Raw genomic sequence first — 17,063 nt, forward strand, 5'->3', positions numbered from 1 at the left:
AATTGATAGCAGGTGTAAGGAAGATCAGTTATTTTTTTGGAGAAGAAAAATCTACTCAGTCCTCTGGTAAGAATTCTTCCCTCTTCCAGCTTTTACTCTTCTTTCCCCCTCATTTAGGAATATTTCAATGTTGATACTATTCTGTCAGATGTGTTTTGTATTAGTATTTTTCATTATTACAGGGCAGGCCAGTTAGTTAAAACAGCTACCACAGCAAAACTGATTTTCCACCCAGTCCAAGCCTGAAACTTGGCCTTTGTTACCATTTCTCCTGTCCTAGTTTGGTCTGCCAGGCCCATTTCACCTGGGAAAGCAGATACACTGTGTTTTTATTTAATTTTTTAGCTATTACTTGTTATCTGAGTGTAAACTGTATGAGGGCTCTTCACACCTTTCTTCCTTCAGCATCTAAGAGACTCTGCTGTATCTATTTAAATTCAAATTGTTTGATTTAAGCTGTTGGAAACTTCTGTGATAGTTGGACACGCTTTCCTGAATGTTCCAGGGTGATATCTTACTTCATAACTGCTTTGTTCTGTAGTTTTAGGAGCTGTAATATCTACTGATAGAAGTAGATATTACATGGAAGTTGCATGGAGTTAATTCACTTTTTAATGAAATACCATTTCCCCCCTTCCTTCAGAACACAGCTATCCCTATCTGACAAAAAAAAGAATGAAGAGATGCCAGTGAATATGCAAGGTATTACTTAGGTAAGCTAATTTGATCAAACAGAAAAAGTCAATGTAGAGTTTTCTGTAAGTTTAATCTGAACAAATCGATTTAAAAATACAGTATAAATAATTCTTAACTTATATAAAAATTGATTAAGAAAATTTTGGGGTTTTTTTGTGCTTCTTACTAACTTTACAAAAGAGCATTATTAAACATAGAAGCAAAACATTTTACCTATGGCCTTTTTGTTAAGACATAAAATATGTACACACTCACAGTACTTTTTTTTTGGTGCAAAATATGTACTGACTGATAGACTGTACCTTTCTGTACAAAGACAATTTCAGCTTACTTTGCATAGAAGAAATCAACACACACTTACAAAAAAACCCACTAGATACATAACTTTGTTGTTAAAATACTTCAGGTAAGCCTTTTGAAAAAATTCATTAGGCATAAACTTTCTCCTTAAGAGTCAGTTTTATTTGCTAAAGCATTAATTAAGGCTATTCCAGCATTGAGGTCTTGGCAATACAAGTCCAAGCCATTGTCCATCATACAATGCCAGATGTGTGCAGTGTGTTACCAGTAATTTTGCCTGCTAACACAGTCAGCAATTCCCTATCCCAAAATTAGTCTTCTGAAACTTCAAGTTTTCTTTGAGGAATATATAGAGTTCCTTGAGAGATTCTCTGGGTACCATCTGAGTGTGCAGATAGCGAAGGTTCCGTGTTTGGCCCTCCTGGTGTGCGGAAAAAGTTCTCTGTAACTGCCTGAGGCTCCTGAGGTTCCTTTGGAGCAGAAGGCTAAAGAGAAAAGAGAAAGTTACTTTTATTTAAGGGGGAGTAAAAAGTAAATTCTGCTTCTAGGTTTCTGCAGGATGTTAGCAAACTCTTTTTTTTTTTTCCCCCTGAAATTTAAAACCTTAATTTTTTACTGAAAAGGATATACCTGCATTCCTTGATATATTTATAAATACATAAAAATATGGTTTCCCTAATCCCCCTCTTTTTTAATACAAACAGATATTAGGCAATAAAGTATTACATAAAATATACAGAGAAACTTCCTGTGGGAAAAAAAGTATTTAAAATCCTCTACAATCCTATCCTATTAAAAGAAAAGCTATTATTAAATGCAAAAACTTGAGAGTAGATTAGGGAAGTAACAAGAAGGAAAGATAAAATAACAAATGGACAATTTGTTAATAAGCACAATCTCATATCTATGTAAAATCCTCCCTCTAAAACAGTTGTCTCTTCACATCTTGTCATCTTCCAGCTGGCTCCACTTCCACCACAAATAAGTCACTTCCTTGCTAACCTCTCATTTCTACTGTACTTAGGCTGGCCTTCACTGCTAGTTCTTTTTGGGCAGTGCTGATTTCTAAAGATCAAAAAGAAAATGTTTATTTACAAATTTTACCTGCTCTAAGGGAATTACTGCAGCATAATTCCCACTCAACCCACCGCGGTCGAGTTGCAATGTATTTTTACTCACCTTCCCTTCTTGCACGTTTGTGCTTCCTGAGTTGTGGCTGATATTTTCTGATTGGGAAGAGACTGGCACGTGCTGAAGAACAGGATTTGCAGGAACTTGCACACCAGCAGGTATTAGTCCTATGTGTTGCAGCATAAAGTTCAGAGCTGAAGAGCTTGGATTTGGGGCAGAACTGGTGCTGCTCGAATTGAGGCAGGAGTTGCTCAGTACAGGTGCAGCAGCTATAGAATTCGGTGACAGCATTATGTTCAAGGGTGTTATGTGAAAAGCAGGAATATTGACTGTTTTCAGCTCTGAGGCTGGCATTGGAATGACACCTGAAACAGAAACACCAGGTGTTGAAGGGGATTAGGGTGAACCTGGCCCCCTAAGCCAGCCCCCTGTGCCTGTTTCCCTGGACACTCACCAGTGATGGGAGAGCTGTAGGCTGTGTGCTGCAGTGAACACACCCCAGCCTTCTCCTTATTGGAGCACTCTGCCTTGTTGCCATGGGTGCAGTGAGTCAGAGGAATAAGATAACCAGATGGGAAAAAAGTCTGAGAAAGGAAGAGACAGCACACCTTTAGCCCAAACACATAATAAACAAACCCCAAATGTCTTCTCCAAAGCTGCAACCCCACCCCAGGCCTTGTTCTTCTTCTTTAGCTTCCATGTCCCTAGGATCCCATTTCCCATGCCTGTACCACCTTCTGTCTGAAATGAGACAAACAGACTCAAGGGCATGCTCTACCAAGTAAAACCACACAGAAGTCAGCTGGCTCCATTTCCAGCTGATATTCTCAGTGGGGAACTGGAAATCCACCTGGGATTAACACAGTGCAATTAGACTAGATGGAAAAGAAATCCTGATACTGAATACTTTTTTTTCCAGAAGAGGTATCCTGGACCCAGTAATCATCATGGTCACCTCATTCCTGGATTGTGTTTTTCATAAATATTGGAAGACAAGAGTTTTGTATTTAAACATTCTGGTTTTGTCAACAGAATTGTTCTTTTTTCAGGTTCTCCAGAGCAGCAAGTCAGTCTTAACTGCAGAATACTGAATTTTACTGATGAAGAGAGTTTTGTGTGATTGTGTCAAAGTATTTCACAGTAAGTGTATGCAAACAAAGGAGTGGGGAGGTGAAGGATTTTGACATTGCCCTCAGCTCCTTAGTGTGACCTTCATTCCAATGGAAGCCTGAAAGCCTCCTTATGTCCTCTTATTTGTGTACTTAATGCAGAAACAGAAGTCTTACATTCCTACAAAACAAGGTATCAAAAGCACACTACAGATAATCCAAACAAAGACAATCTACGTAGGTGTAGTTTGTTACAGTTTTGTTTCTTTTGCAAACACTCCAAGTGGTATTTTCCCAGGGAATAGCAAGACAAATCTTACCTCAGGAGCAGGAATGGCAAATGCCACAGGTATTTCTTGTTTAATTTTGATTTTATCTTCATCTTCTGGAATATTTTCTTTTGTACATTGGTCACAGCAACTTGCCATGTTTTGATCTACTGTTTTGGTTTCTTTCTGTCTCTCTTCCTGGACATTGTCCATTTCATGATTTGTTTGTGAGCTATTGAAAGGTGGTTTTTCATTCTTAGTGGATTCTCCCTTTGAAAAAAAGTACAGACAAAAACAAAGGCAGATGTTGTAAGGCTTAACATTCTCAATTACAGCCCTACAATGATATTTATACATTTTTAAAAATAGGAAAGCAAGCTTTTTTCTTTCTCCTGATTTCCAAGCTTGAGCTATAAAAATTTTTGGTCACTAGGATCACCAGATCCATGTTATTACCTTGTTGCTTCCCAGATGGTGGATGTTTGATAGCACATATTGTCATAACACACCCATAACACCCATTAAAAAAATGACTGTTTTGGCAAGCCAACTTTACAGCAGATTTATAATTTACAGAGATGCTAAAACAATCGGCAGCTAAGGAGTAGAAGGCAACCCAGCCTCAGTCTCTCCATGTACATCAAGTTTATCTGAACATCTTATCTTCATGTGCTGCTCTATTATGCCTACAACAACCAACACTGGCTTATTTTGAAGGTGCCAGGAATTTGGGATGTTCCCAGTCTAGTGATTCTATGCATCCACTTTCCCTCCTAACACCTCTAAAGCCAAGAATGGATGCCAGCAAGTTTATACAATCCTAGAATTCAAGGGACCTTGAAGATCACCTCCTTCCAACCCCACTCTCAACCTGACCTACTCCAGAATCGTATATAAAGAGGTAAGTTTTGACATAGTGTTTTGGGAGCTGTTTTATTTTCACTACCATCTGCACACTTGGTCTTCTTAGATACAAACCCAGCCCCTCAAACATCAGCAAGCACAGCAAATGAACACCATCTCTTCGAGCCTGGTGTTATTTAAAACACCTACACTCACTGGCAGGCTCCTACAGCACTTTGAAAATGAGTAGGTGGCAACATCACTAAGCTATAAAATGGCATTTTAAAACTAAATTAACTTACCAAAGAAGTATCAAGGCTTTCCTCATCACTTTTACGCCTTTTAATTAAATTATTCTCTTGCAATGCTTGTGATCTTTTAAGGCACCGCTGAGATGAAGTTTCTGATTTCGTATCGGGTCTTTCTTCAGCTGCCAAGGACTTTGTTGGCTCCTCCATAGCTCTCTGAGTGTCCCCTTCCTCAGTGGTTATTTTATTTAACACCTTTGAATTACTGCTCTTAGTTCCAGTTACGCTAGCACACGGCGGAGGCTGCAGCATGAAGCCTGGGCTGTAGGTTGTCACAGTGTGGGCTTGGGAAGGGTGCAGATAGATGGCATATGAAACCCCAGACTGAGGATGAGGTAGGATGACTGGTGACACCGAGCTGTGGCTCGCAGGGCACACCCCGAGGGGCTGGCTCAGAGCTGGCTGCTGAGAGGGTTCAGGCTTGGGGACAGCCTCAGGTGAGGACAGAGCACCTTTCATCTGCAGCTCTTCTGCTGTCCTTCATCAAAAACAAACAAACAAAAAAAGCCCAAATGTATTTTAATTCCTTCGTGCAGAAATGAATGCCTGAACAAATCATCTTCTGTGATGCAAAGACAAGTACAGACTTGTACTTCTCAATCCACTAAAGAGAAAATAAATGAAAAATAGCCTGCAGGACCAGGAGTTAGTGGTTTTTGCAGACTATTGCCCCTCTCAAACTGAGCATAACTTTAACTTAATGGCCAGTGACATCATAAAGCTTCTCACTTTTAAACTAGTGCAGACTTACTTGGATTGTCCTTCCAGCTGATGTTTAGTGACTGCTGGAAACTGGGCTATTGTATTTGGGAAAACTGGTAAACTTTGGTAAGTACCTGGTTGGAGGAGAAAAACAAAGCAAAACTGTTAGTACATCAAATGTGCAAATTAAAATTTAACTTTAATTTCAGGATACTGCATTATGTAATGTAATGTGCACATTTCATGAGACAATTTATCCTCAAATTCAGCCCAGACTTGATTTGATCCACTGGACGCCAGCTTACATCAAACAAATTTTAAAGGCTCCAAAGAGGATCTCTAGCAAGAACATGAACATTGAAGGTAATTTTCTGGCAATTTTTTGGAACACAGAGTTGCTTAGATAGTGTGATCCAGAGCAGAGTTTCCACAACAAAGCAGGTTGATGGAAGATCCAATATTAAGAGAATCAGCAATCCTACACAAACAGAAGGTTTGTAGCCATTTCTTAATTTTTGACAGTTCTTAAGATGTATTTTTGTAAGGATCTGCATATTCTGTGAGAAGAGGGCAAGGCCAAATATTTAATGCAAGACTACACCTGACTTAAAAACAAAGAAACACAGAAAAATAACTTCCTAAAAGAAAACTTTGAAAAAGATACATACTGGCACTTATTTTAACTGGGCTGGTTGGAGCAGACTGGATCTTCCTTCTGTCATTCTCTATACTCTTAACTAATTTTATTAGAGATGAATGCCGAGTGAAGTTTTGCTTTCCTTTTGAAGGAAAAAGGGCTTTTGAGCACTGCTCTATGGAAGGGATGGATTCTGAACTAGGTGGGGAACAGGTTGCAGAAGTTGCTTCAAGTTTTGTATCTGAAAAGCAGGAAAAAAAGAGAAAATACATATCATATGCAGATTCAGTAATTAAAAGCAATTATTTGAGCCTGACTTATAATTATTGAAGTATCATCAGCAGCAAGCATAGAAATTCAACAATCTCAATATGAGAACATCCACTGTGTGCAAATACATACTGGCTGGTGTGCTGTCAAAGACTAAGGACAGTGATGTGACTAGCAAAAGATTTTCTGCTTAGTTATTCTGTCTTTTGGTCAAAAAATTCTAGTAGAGAAGAAACAATTGATATCATCAGCAGAACAAAAGGAAATGACACATACACCTACCCTGAGTGTTTGGCAAGACCTCGGGTCCTGTCCACTTGAATGCTGGTTTTCTACCTCTCTCCTCCGTAACATGAACTTTTTTGATAAGCTTAAGGCTGCTGAGAACATTTGCTATGTCATACAGTCTTCTAATTTTGGCTGAAAAAAAATAAAAGGTAAAGTATTGGAATTACAATTAACAAGTTAGCATGTATCAGATAAAGAAATGTTGTAACACCCTTTAAGCAGCTAAAAGTAAAAAGCTTTAAAAAAAATTAGAAGAATGATTTTGTGGAACAGGTATTTACAATGAAATAACATTGTGATACAAAGTTTACATGTAAAATAGAATGGCATAGATACAGATCTAGAAAAGAAGACACTGCAAAGTTTATACTAAATATGGAAAAAAGAATGTTTTCAAAACAAGTTCATTGCTGTGCAATGATCAAACCTACACCAATCCTGTAGCAAAAATAAGTAGATTAAAAGGCAGGTACACACATGCAATGGCTAATGTGGGAACTGGAGGGAAGAGAGACACTAAAATCCAACAGGATAATCATCCTGCATGTTCTTCACTGTCCCCAGCTTGAGGGAAAAGTTTTAAGCAGAAGTCAAAGTAGAAGTGAGTTCTGGAGCAAAGTGAATGTGCTTAGGCCAAAACTGATACTGAAAATTTCAAGTCTGGCAAGTCATAGAATTTGGGACTGCGTGTCAAACCAAGAACGTGGTAAAACATGGGATTGATACCTGAAATACAGGCAGATGGATGGAACACCCAAAAATGCTTTTATTGTGAGGCAGGCTCTTCTTATGGAAGAAAAAACCCTACTGAGTAGCCACCCACCCTCTCTGTGTTGCTGTGAGGCAGCGGAAAGGAAATTATGAACTGAAACCAGCAAGGATCAGTCTTTGCATAGATACAATTCCACAAAAAAACCAAAGGAGTTTGAGAAGCAGGGAAGAGTCTAATTTTCAATGAAACCCACAATTATCCCTCAAAAGCAGACATTTTTAATTATTATATGCATACAGATCTCGACCTAGAAGTACCATTTCATTTGAATGGAGGGGAAGAGGAGGAAGTGTGCAGGGAACTGAGAGAAGGGCAAAAGAATGAAGAAATAATTGGCAGTTAGAGCACAGGGTTTCACTTCCTCTGACATGCAAGTTGGTCACAGGACTTTTACAGAATTTATTTAGATTTCTACTAAGATAGTTATGTGGCCAGAACAGATTTGCATGATTCTGGGGCATCTTTGATAAAATCATGCTGAAAACTTTGACAGGCTGCTTGAGGAAAGAGGAATTGTTACCAATATGGAGCCTTGGCTTGACATTACTGAGGGAGAGAGGATTTAATGGACTTTTTTCCTCTTAGCTGGGCATCACACAAATTATAAACTGCACAACGTGTTTAGTGAGTTTTTGAAGGCTCAAATAAATATTTGTGGCAGAAAAAAATAAGACAGTACTTTTCATTATATGAAGTAGTACTGGAATAATTAATTTAGCTTACACTTGCTGTTGTACTTACTTTTAAACTTGCTTTTATCTAAATCTTCTAACTGATCTTCTCCAATCAAGATTTTAGCAGCAACTTCCAGGCTCACTATTTGAGGTGTTGATACAAGAAACAGCATCACAAATTTCTGACTCATCACTCGTAAGGACTTGTATTTCCTGCCATTCACTGATGCTGCAGCAGACAGGAGAAAGGATTAAAGTATTCAGTGACACACCAGCTACAAACATAAAATGCTGAAGAAATTTGTCAGTAATAATAACTGGAAGAACAAACACACAGAGACTAGGCAGGGCCCATGCTGACTCCAGAATCATGTTTCTACATGACAAGAAACAGATGACTGGGTGGATACCAAGCCTAACTACAAAGTAAGAGAGGGTGATGTATCCCATGTCTACATTTCCTATTATCTGACAACTTGTACTCCTAAAGATGCTTAACCCTTAATTAACATTTCTTCCATGTATCAAACTTAAATTATTAAACTAATGGAGTAATTTATGCTTCAAGTTTCTGTAACATTCAGTGGTAACTTCTGGCTTCTATAACAATTCAATAGTAACAGCAATTGGATTATATGTTGGTGTATTTGATTGTTTCACTTGATGTAGAAACAAGTTACAAGAATTGAATGGACAACACAAGTGAAAGAGTGCAGAGCACTTTTTCTCACCACAAAGAGTTGTAGTCCCTTTGAGGCATTACCATCTCAGGAAAAAAAAAAGGCCAATAAATGTTTTTTCCAAGTTCAAGTTTATCATTATAAGCATATATCATTCTTGGCATTATAGAGAATTATTACCAGCACGAAATTCCACTCCTGGGAGCTCGACAAAAGACATTTCTGACTGCTCACTTGAGCCAAAAGAACTTGCCATTTCTTCATGCCTTTCACCGTCAGGATCAAATTCATGCTCATACTCTCTCCTTCTGATCATCTGGATTTGCTGTATGTATTTGTTCTCTTCTCCCACCTTTTTCAGGGCCTGCAGGGTCTGGGGGAGGTTGTGGCGCCCATGCCAGACGTATCTGTTCCTGGCCAGGCGGCTCACCATGTGCAGGCTCTCCAGGACGTTCACAATGTCATAGATGCGCCTGCGCTCCACATCTGCGGAGGAAAAGGTGAACATGACATCTCTGCTACATAAAATATGTTCACTCTCGCATCACCTGCAGCACAGGTTCCTGTCCTTCCTCTTGATATACTTCTAAACCGGTTTTGCCGACTCTGTATCACAAAAGTTTCTGAAAATAGCCCTCGTAGGTCTTGCCAGCAAGGGAAACAATTCTTGCTTCAAATATGGAAGGATTTGCTGTTCCAGAGTTATACTTGGCTTTCAGCATTCCTTAAGAAATAAAACTTACTGTTGCCAGAAGAGCCATTATATGGGTTTCCATCCAGCTTTAGAAAAAAACAAAGCATTTTAAATTATTTACCACATTGATTTTAGATTGTGTCCTTAAGTAACCTTGGAAACTCCTGGTAGGAAACTGTTTTATAATTTCTTTTCATATGTTATTTTGTCAGCATTCTGTTCTTTACTCATTTGTCTGATAAACTCTTGGTTTTGACCTCACATTTTCTAAAAGAGATGTCCTTTTGTACAAAGTATAAAAAAATATAAATCATACTGCTTTAAAATTTTTGCAATATCAGTATATGAGCTTTAGAATACTGTGACTCCATAGTCTTTTGATTTTAAAAAGCTTCAGCTTGATGTTAGTGACTCTCCAGAAATCATTGGTGCAATATAAAAATAGTGATATAAAATGAGAAAGTAAAATTATCATCAAGAACAGAAAGCAGTTTCTTGCTTTGATGTCATGATTGGACAGGAAGCTGTGGGCTCTGTTTGAGAAATACTAGTTCCTGCTGCAAAAATCTAACTACTTATCTTCATCGTCATCTCTGAATCAAAAAAACTGCAACTGGTTATTTCTGATATCAGCAATAATTTACATGTTCAATATGAAACAGAATTCAGAGTTTCTCAGTTCAGTTCACTGAAGAAACTTTAGCATTTTAAAAGAATAGGTGTAGGAAAGAGGAGTTTAAAACTGGGTTTAAATAAATTTGAGAGTACAGAGTAAGCATCCAAAATTGCATGGAGCAAAAGCGTACTAACAGAAACGGCAGGTTATTGGCACAGCTGCATGAAGAAATATTTAATAGGACGAACACCAACTTACGTAGCTCTTCAGTGACTTCATCAAGGCAAATGTAACTTTTCTGTGAAGGGCTAGGGTATTCAGGATATCGAGCTAAGAATTTATGACACAGCAATCCGAGACTTTTCTCTTTGCGACTTGGCTGAGATTTTTCATATTCGTCCCCCAATAAGTGTGCCTACATGGGAAAAGAGAATGTGAGATTTTTCATAGTAGATGTTTAACAGCTTTGAAGGGAGTACTGTCAAAAGGCCAGTGTTGTCCCTTTGTCCTTAGCAGCTGTGAAATAAAACCAGCAGAATATTACCTGTTGCATGTCAATTTCCTTACTTATATTTGGTAAAATGCTCCAAAATCAAAACTTTAAAAAGAAGTGTTATGTCAATGTATAATTTTTTATACTGAATAAACATCCTTCAGCTGACACAGACAACTTTACAACATACCTGCAAACAGTTGTTTGTCTGTAGGACCTCACTTGAGCTGTCTGACAGTTGCCTTCTCTGTTCTCTGCTCCTAATCTCAGGACTGGCTGCACTAATCAGCATTTTCAGGTTGGAAGTAGGTGTCCATGGATCTGCTGGAGGGGTTTCCTTAGGTTTTGGGGGTGTGGTTAGAGGCTGACAGTCAGGCTGTCTCTCTGTCAGTACCAACTGTGAGGTAGCTGCTTGTTTCAAAGGGGTTTTCAGTACGTTTTTGCATGGCTCAGAATGCTCATTTTCCTACACACCAAGAAAAAGAACAACGGTGATATTCAAAACCAGGTGCACCATGATCCATTTACCAATAGCAGTCAAAGGGGGATAGAGATCCATTGCATTTTGGGGTAGCTCCAAGTTGAGATTTCTGGTCCTACTCTGAGCCAATGAGTCCCTTCCCTGAAACCATTTCTGTGCCTGTAGCTTAAGGCTCATAGCCTGTGGCATTTATTTCTCAGGTAATTTTCATTTTCTTTCCCCTGAGGAAAACACAATCAGAACAAACGTTAATGCACAGCAGAGAGCTATAAAGAATGGCTGAAACATGTCAAGACCCGGGAGGGGGTGTGATGTTCCTTACAAATTCTTGTTGGGCTGAATAGACACCAGCCCACGACAGGACACTCTAATCCTTTATCCTATAATCGCCTTAACTCCAGCGACCAGCCCAGTATACAGTAGTCATAGAAATGTTCGCTAACAGGCTCTTAACTTTTACAGTGAACTTGAACAAACTTCGGTGCGGTGGAATGGGGTCGCGGTGCTTGCCGAGATAGATGGAGAGAGGAGAGGATAAAGACGGGAAAGTGAAGGAAAGGGCTGCCCGTGCGGTATGGATCAGGGGTGGACAGGAGCCCAGCACCGATCCACTTCCTTGTAAGTTTCCCTCGTATTCCCTTTACTTTTCGCGCCGCGTATCCGCGCATGCGCGGTGAGCCCCGCGGAGCCCCCAAGAAACGGGTTTGGGGTCTGTGGTGGTCCCGGAGCCTCTTCCCGTGAGCTACCCGGGGCTCCGGGCAGGCTTGCGAGCCTGCAAGTGCGAGGGCAGCGAGCTCAGCCCAGCGCCGCCCCACCTCCGCGGGACCCTCTTCCCATGGCAACTTCCCTGTCACGGCACCACAGAGCGCCCGAGAGGAGCGCGCTTTAAACATCACCGCACCCGGTCTGCAGACACCTTCCACCGGGGAAAATAAAAAGAGGAAAGGGGAGCCAGGAAGAACAAGTGCTCTTTACGGACTCGGTGGGAAAAAGTGGTGCGAGATGAAGTTTAAGGAAGTTTTGCTAAGGACAGGAATTGGAGCGAAGGTAAAAGGCGCTCGGTTTCTGCCATCCCGCGGTTTCTACGCGCGATCGCTCCGGTCGAAGCGGTTTCACCCCCGGGCGGGGCTGAGCGCGGGCACCGGGGCTGTCACGGCCCCGCGGGAAGCGGCAGCCCCAGGGCTCGGCTGCTCTCGCCCACCGGAGGAATTACCTTGTCGCCGGCACCCATCTCCCCGCCCGCCGGCCGCATTCTCCCGCCGCCTCAGGAGGCGACACCCGCCGCTCCCGCCGCGCCGCTCCGCATCGCAGGTCCCGCCGGCTCTGCAGGGCGGGAGGAGAGAGGGAGGCGCTGGTTGGCGGCGTCCCGTGACGGGCCGGTTCCCGGTTCCCGCTGCCCTCCGCGGCCGCCGGGCTCGTCCCGCCGCCTCCCGCCTCCCAGCCCGGCCCGCGCGCGCCCGCCGCCCAACGGCCCCGGCCCCGCCCCGCCTCGCCCCGCCCCAGCACCGCCCATCGCCGCTGCCGGGGGCGCCTTAAGCGGCGGGGAGACGCTGCCCCCGCGCCCTCCCGCTCCCCGGCGCTCCCGCCGCGCACCCCACGGTCCGGGAGCGCCGGCGGCTCCCCAGCAGCGGCGCTGCCGCCGCCGCCTGCCCGGGCCCGGCCGAAGCGCGGGGCCGTTCCCGGGGCCGATTTGAATTCAACGCGCGGAGCCGCCGCGGGCGGGTGGGGCGGGCGGCGCGGCCAATCAGCGCCCGGCGCTGCGCCCCGTGCGGCCAATGGGAGCGCGGCGCTGCCCTGCCTCTCTCCGCTCCTCCCGCCTCCCGCTGCCGGGCGAGCGCCGGCGGGTCTCGGGCCGGGGCTTTGGCGGGTTCCCTCCCTCGCTCCCTCCCTGCCTCCCGCCCGCCCCAACGGCCGCGGGGTCGCGGGGCGCAGCGGGCGGGGGGCTCCGGGCGGTTTAGCGGAGCCCATTTACCCGCCGCCGCCTCGCCCCGTCCCGTCCGCTCCGTCAGGGGCCGCGCGGTCTCCGCGCGCCCCTCGCGCCTTCCCCCGCCGGCCGCGCGCCCCGCGCGGGCCCCGCGCGCCCCTCACGGGGTGCCGCCCGCCGCTCCGCCGCCCCTTCGCGGGCTCCCCGCGCGGCCGCCGCGCTCCCCGCAGCTCTCCGTGCGCCCAACGCGCCGCAAGCTCGCTCCCAACACGCTGCACATCGCGCCTGAAGCACGCCGCGCTGTGCCCCGGGCTGAGCTCCGCAGCCGGGCCGCACACCGGCTGGAGACACTCCGCCGCTCCTCGCTTAGCAAACAGAGAGGATCGAAGGTGAATGGCTGACAGAGTGCGGGGCTCGCAGCTGGGTGGGAGCGCTTCGATCGCCCCTGGCCAAGGGTGTTAGTGGCCCCCTGATAAGGGTGCCAGCCGTCTGGTGCCGCTTATCGCAAAATCACAGAATCAGCCGGGTTGGAAAAGACCTGTGAGATCAGCGAGTCCAACCTGTGACCAAACGCTACCTTGTCAACCCCACTGTGGCAGCGAGTGCCACGTCCAGTCTTTCCTTACACATCTTCAGGGACGGTGAGTAACTCCACCACCGCCCTGGGCAGCGCGGTCTAATCTCTGCAAAGAAATTCCTCCTCATGGCCAACCAAAAACCCTGGCTAAGCAAGAGCACATCCTGCCGTCCTGTCGCTTGTTCCCTGGGCGCAGAGCCTGACCCCACCTGGCTGCACCCTCCTCTCGGGGAGGTGTACGGAGCGATAAGGTTGCCCCTGACCTTATCACAGAAGTTACAATACTTTTGCTCTGCAGGCGGGAGTTTGGGATTCAAACCCACCCCGCCTCGGGTGGTTTTATACTATGGCTAGGATTACCAAAGCTTTAAGTAACTGTGTAATTTTTTCTGAAAGGAAAGTCTGAAAGCTTGTAAACTCAAATAAAAAAATTGACCCCAAATTGACCTTCACTCCTTGGTGTCACTAGCCATGTAGCAGCCAAGGGTTATTCTCTTGCAGTAGCTATGTGCCACACCTTAAAAAGTGGGATTTGGGTGGACATTAGCTCTTTTTCCTTGTTTGTGCTTTGATACAATTACCGTGCGCGGGTTTGTTTCTGTGAAAGGTGCACTGGAAGGTGTGATGGTTGTAATCCAGAGCTGGTGTGTGATTCACAAGAACTATAATTATAAATACTAAACAAAAAGGTGTGTTTTTTCTTCCCCCCGCAACCCCAGAGATGACCACGTGGAATGCACATAGAATTTGACTTACTTAAACGAGGAGCACTCACGTGTTTCAAAAATCAAACCCGGAAAAAAATCCCCAGGCTTTTACATTCGAGCTGTCATTTGAATATTTATTTAATTTATGTTGAGCTTTGAAAATTACCTTTATCAGCTAATCAAGAAGCCATTATCTCTGTTTAAACAGCACACTCTTGTGACCTTTGTTCAGGGGACTTCTTTCCTGGTCTCCAAGTCAGCTTTACAAGCTGCCCATTACAACAGTATCAGACATTTTAAAGTAAAGGTTAAAAGAATTTCCAAGATTATAACAGCTATTGAAATAATTATTCTGTTCATAACTTGTGTGCCTCTTTTACCATGCTCCTTACCATGCCACTGCCTTTGCCTTTCTGAGATTACAGAATTACATGGAGCAGTAAAGGGCATATTCAGCTGCAGCCATCAATTTAAACTGTTTGTATTCCCCTCTACTCTTGCTTGACTTGCTCTCTGTAGCCCTGGGCATTAAAAGCTGTGATTATGTTCTCTACCAGGTACCTCTTAAAGGAAAAAGAACAAAGATTAAGAATTTTATGTCCCTGACAGGCAACTGAAGGCACCAGTAGCAGGTTAATAATGGGTCTTTTAATGTATAACCTTGAAGCCTTTTGTGTGATGATCCTTGAGTGGGATGTTTCTGTTTTCAAGTATTGTGCTGAATCAAGACACCACCTGATGCCAGAAATCAGTGTTGGAGAGTGATAGGTGATTTTATCTGTGCTGCTTCAGCTAAAGAGTTACTTGAAGCATCATCATGTGGATTAAAGAGAATGTGTGACATATCCCAGGGATTTGGTCAAATCAAATCACTGATAAAGTGGTAAATTATCAAAGAATTTGTGAAATGAAGTGTTTCCAGTGCCTGTATTCTAGTTAAACACCCCTCCTCCTCTGCCTATAGATATTTTCCTCTTTGAGAAACAGTTTTAGCGATGCACATTGCTAAAGAAAGCACTAATCTGGTTTGCTTTGGATGCACTGCTCGAGTTGTATTTCTTGTATGAACACATGTTGTCAATAATGGATTTGTTTCAGTGTAATCACCAGGCAGCAAAGTTCAGCATTTGTGCTCGTGTGCTTCCTGGATATGGTGCTGCACTTCTGTCAAGAGGAATTGTAATTAATGGCACATGTGAAGACAAAATACAGACTGAATTTTACTGAAGTCATCCCTATTTGGTAATTCCATGTATAAGACCACTTACAAAATGCCCAGGCAGAATCTTCATCCTTGGGGTTACTCAAAACCTCTTTGGATTTGGTCCTGAGCTAGGGGCTTTAGTGATTACATTGCTGAGAGTAACCTGTGGTACAGCTAAAAAAAACCCCAAACCAAAAACACTGGGAATATGCAAATTGAAAAGATTCTGTGATTTGTACATCCTTCAGAAAACTGAATTTTCTGTAGCTTTATGCCCTGCTCTCCGAGTGCTCTGACTGTTTTAGGCTGACTTCCTCGAGAATCTACTTTGTGATTACTCTTTCTAGGGCCAGACTTGTGAATTTGAACAACTCCATAGCTGCCAGCAGAAGATTTGCTGGGAAGTGCCTCAAGTTCAGCATCCAGTCCAACTGATGAAACACTGCTTATGGAAATCCTGGCAAGTGATACTGTTTATTGCAAATGTCTCTTTCAATTGTCATGTTTTCTGGTAATGTTCCTTTTATTTAAGTGAATTTTAAAGGCAGTAGATACCTTTCATTTGTTGCACCTTAATTTTAATGTCTGATGGGTTTCAAGGAGAAACTGCAGCCTTCCTCAGGTATGTACTTCTAGTCAAGAAATTAATGATGTAACCAGACCCCCAAATGCCTAAGAAATCTCTCAGTAGTCTGGGTTAAATATTTGATATATTTTAACTATAAATAAATAACTTATTGCCTTCAATAAAAAAAGAAAGCAGAGTTTTTTCAGGAGTACAAGGTACTAGTCAAACCATAGTTTTTTCCTTATTCAGATGCTGCTGTAATGTTAATCTCTCCAGTCACTTCAAAATTGTGAAGAAATCTGGATTATAACATTTATCCTTTTCTTGTCCTTGTCTTTGCTGTGGGTTGTGATGTAGCAAGCATATATCTTCATTTCCGAGCTATGAATAAAGTTTCGCAGAGCATGCAGATAACTTCAGACTGTGCCTCTTGCAGGGGTGGTATAAGCACTTGGGTTCACTAGAGGTCACACTTCTTTTACTCCTCTCTGTCTGCTCCTCATGGAGATGTGCTGGGAGGCTGTGCTCTCCTCATGTTATTCACCCAGCAAAATCACACCTGTAATTCTGTACAGGGTGTAGCAGCACTAAGCGGCTTTTAAATTATTTACAAAGAAAAACAAAACAACCCCAAAAAAACCCCAACAAACAAACCAACCAAACAAAACCCCTAACCCAAACCTTTTAAAGATTAAACAGGGAAATTATGGCAAACAAATGACATGTGGCAGACTGAAAAAAACAATTTCTAAAAGCGATCTCATGGATTTTTGTCAGACGAGATCTCCACAGGCAGACAATGTTTCTGCAGTCACAAAATCCTAAAATGGTTTTGTTTTTTTTGGAAGAGACCTTAAAGCTCATGCAGTTCCACCTTCCTGCCATGGGCAGGGACACATTCCAGTGCTCAGTACTCCATCCAGCTTGGCCTGGAGCTCTCCCATGGATGGGGCATCCACAGCTTCTCTGGGCAGCTGCACATCCTGGGAGGTCAGTAAGATCAGCTCTGCCGCAGACAGGCACAGCCTTAGCTGCAGACAGGCACCCAAAAGAGTCACTGCTGCCACGTGCCACCCTGGGGACTGCTGTGGCAGCAGGGAAAAGTGTTGGAGAAGGAATA

General features: G+C 43.4%; 1 protein-coding gene and 1 long non-coding RNA gene across 4 annotated transcripts; one reads left to right on the top strand and one right to left on the bottom strand.

The window, feature by feature from the left end:
* Positions 1–747: 747 nt before the first annotated feature.
* E2F8 (E2F transcription factor 8) lies at positions 748–12,696 on the bottom strand. Of its 3 annotated transcripts, none has more exons than XM_085063235.1 (14): positions 12,557–12,696; positions 12,177–12,286; positions 10,673–10,948; positions 10,248–10,404; positions 8,860–9,165; positions 8,067–8,228; positions 6,548–6,685; positions 6,027–6,236; positions 5,408–5,492; positions 4,651–5,134; positions 3,557–3,775; positions 2,582–2,711; positions 2,176–2,492; positions 748–1,481 (listed from the first exon to the last, which is right to left on the bottom strand). In XM_085063235.1, the coding sequence occupies exons 2-14, from the start codon at positions 12,213–12,215 to the stop codon at positions 1,308–1,310; spliced, it is 2,697 nt and encodes an 898-aa protein (XP_084919361.1). In that variant the 5' UTR covers positions 12,216–12,286; positions 12,557–12,696; the 3' UTR covers positions 748–1,307. The 3 variants fall into 3 exon arrangements, with proteins under 3 accessions (XP_084919361.1, XP_084919362.1, XP_084919363.1); XM_085063237.1 differs by lacking the exon at positions 12,557–12,696 and adding an exon at positions 1,999–2,061 and having other exon boundaries at positions 1,343–1,481; positions 12,177–12,405; XM_085063236.1 differs by lacking the exon at positions 12,557–12,696 and having other exon boundaries at positions 8,914–9,165; positions 12,177–12,406.
* Positions 12,697–13,191: 495 nt separating this feature from the next.
* LOC146436730 (uncharacterized) lies at positions 13,192–15,919 on the top strand. Its single transcript, XR_014852767.1, has 2 exons — positions 13,192–13,276; positions 15,723–15,919. It is a non-coding gene; the product is annotated as an uncharacterized LOC146436730 (long non-coding RNA).
* Positions 15,920–17,063: the final 1,144 nt, after the last annotated feature.

Source organism: Lichenostomus cassidix, chromosome 5 (genome assembly GCF_008360975.1).
Source record: "Lichenostomus cassidix isolate B80296 chromosome 5, HeHo_3.0, whole genome shotgun sequence".
Classification (NCBI taxonomy): Eukaryota; Metazoa; Chordata; class Aves; order Passeriformes; family Meliphagidae; genus Lichenostomus; species Lichenostomus cassidix.

Bases quoted from the DNA above. Each gene is read 5' to 3' on its own strand.
- E2F8 (XM_085063235.1), bottom strand. From the start codon at position 12,215: ATGCGGCCGGCGGGCGGGGAGATGGGTGCCGGCGACAAG. The intron at 9,166-10,247 runs GTAAGTTGGTGT...TTTCCTCCGCAG, and splicing joins TGAAGTCACTGAAGAGCTAC to ATGTGGAGCGCAGGCGCATC. The intron at 5,135-5,407 runs GTAAGTCTGCAC...TTTTTGATGAAG, and splicing joins CAGCTGGAAGGACAATCCAA to GACAGCAGAAGAGCTGCAGA.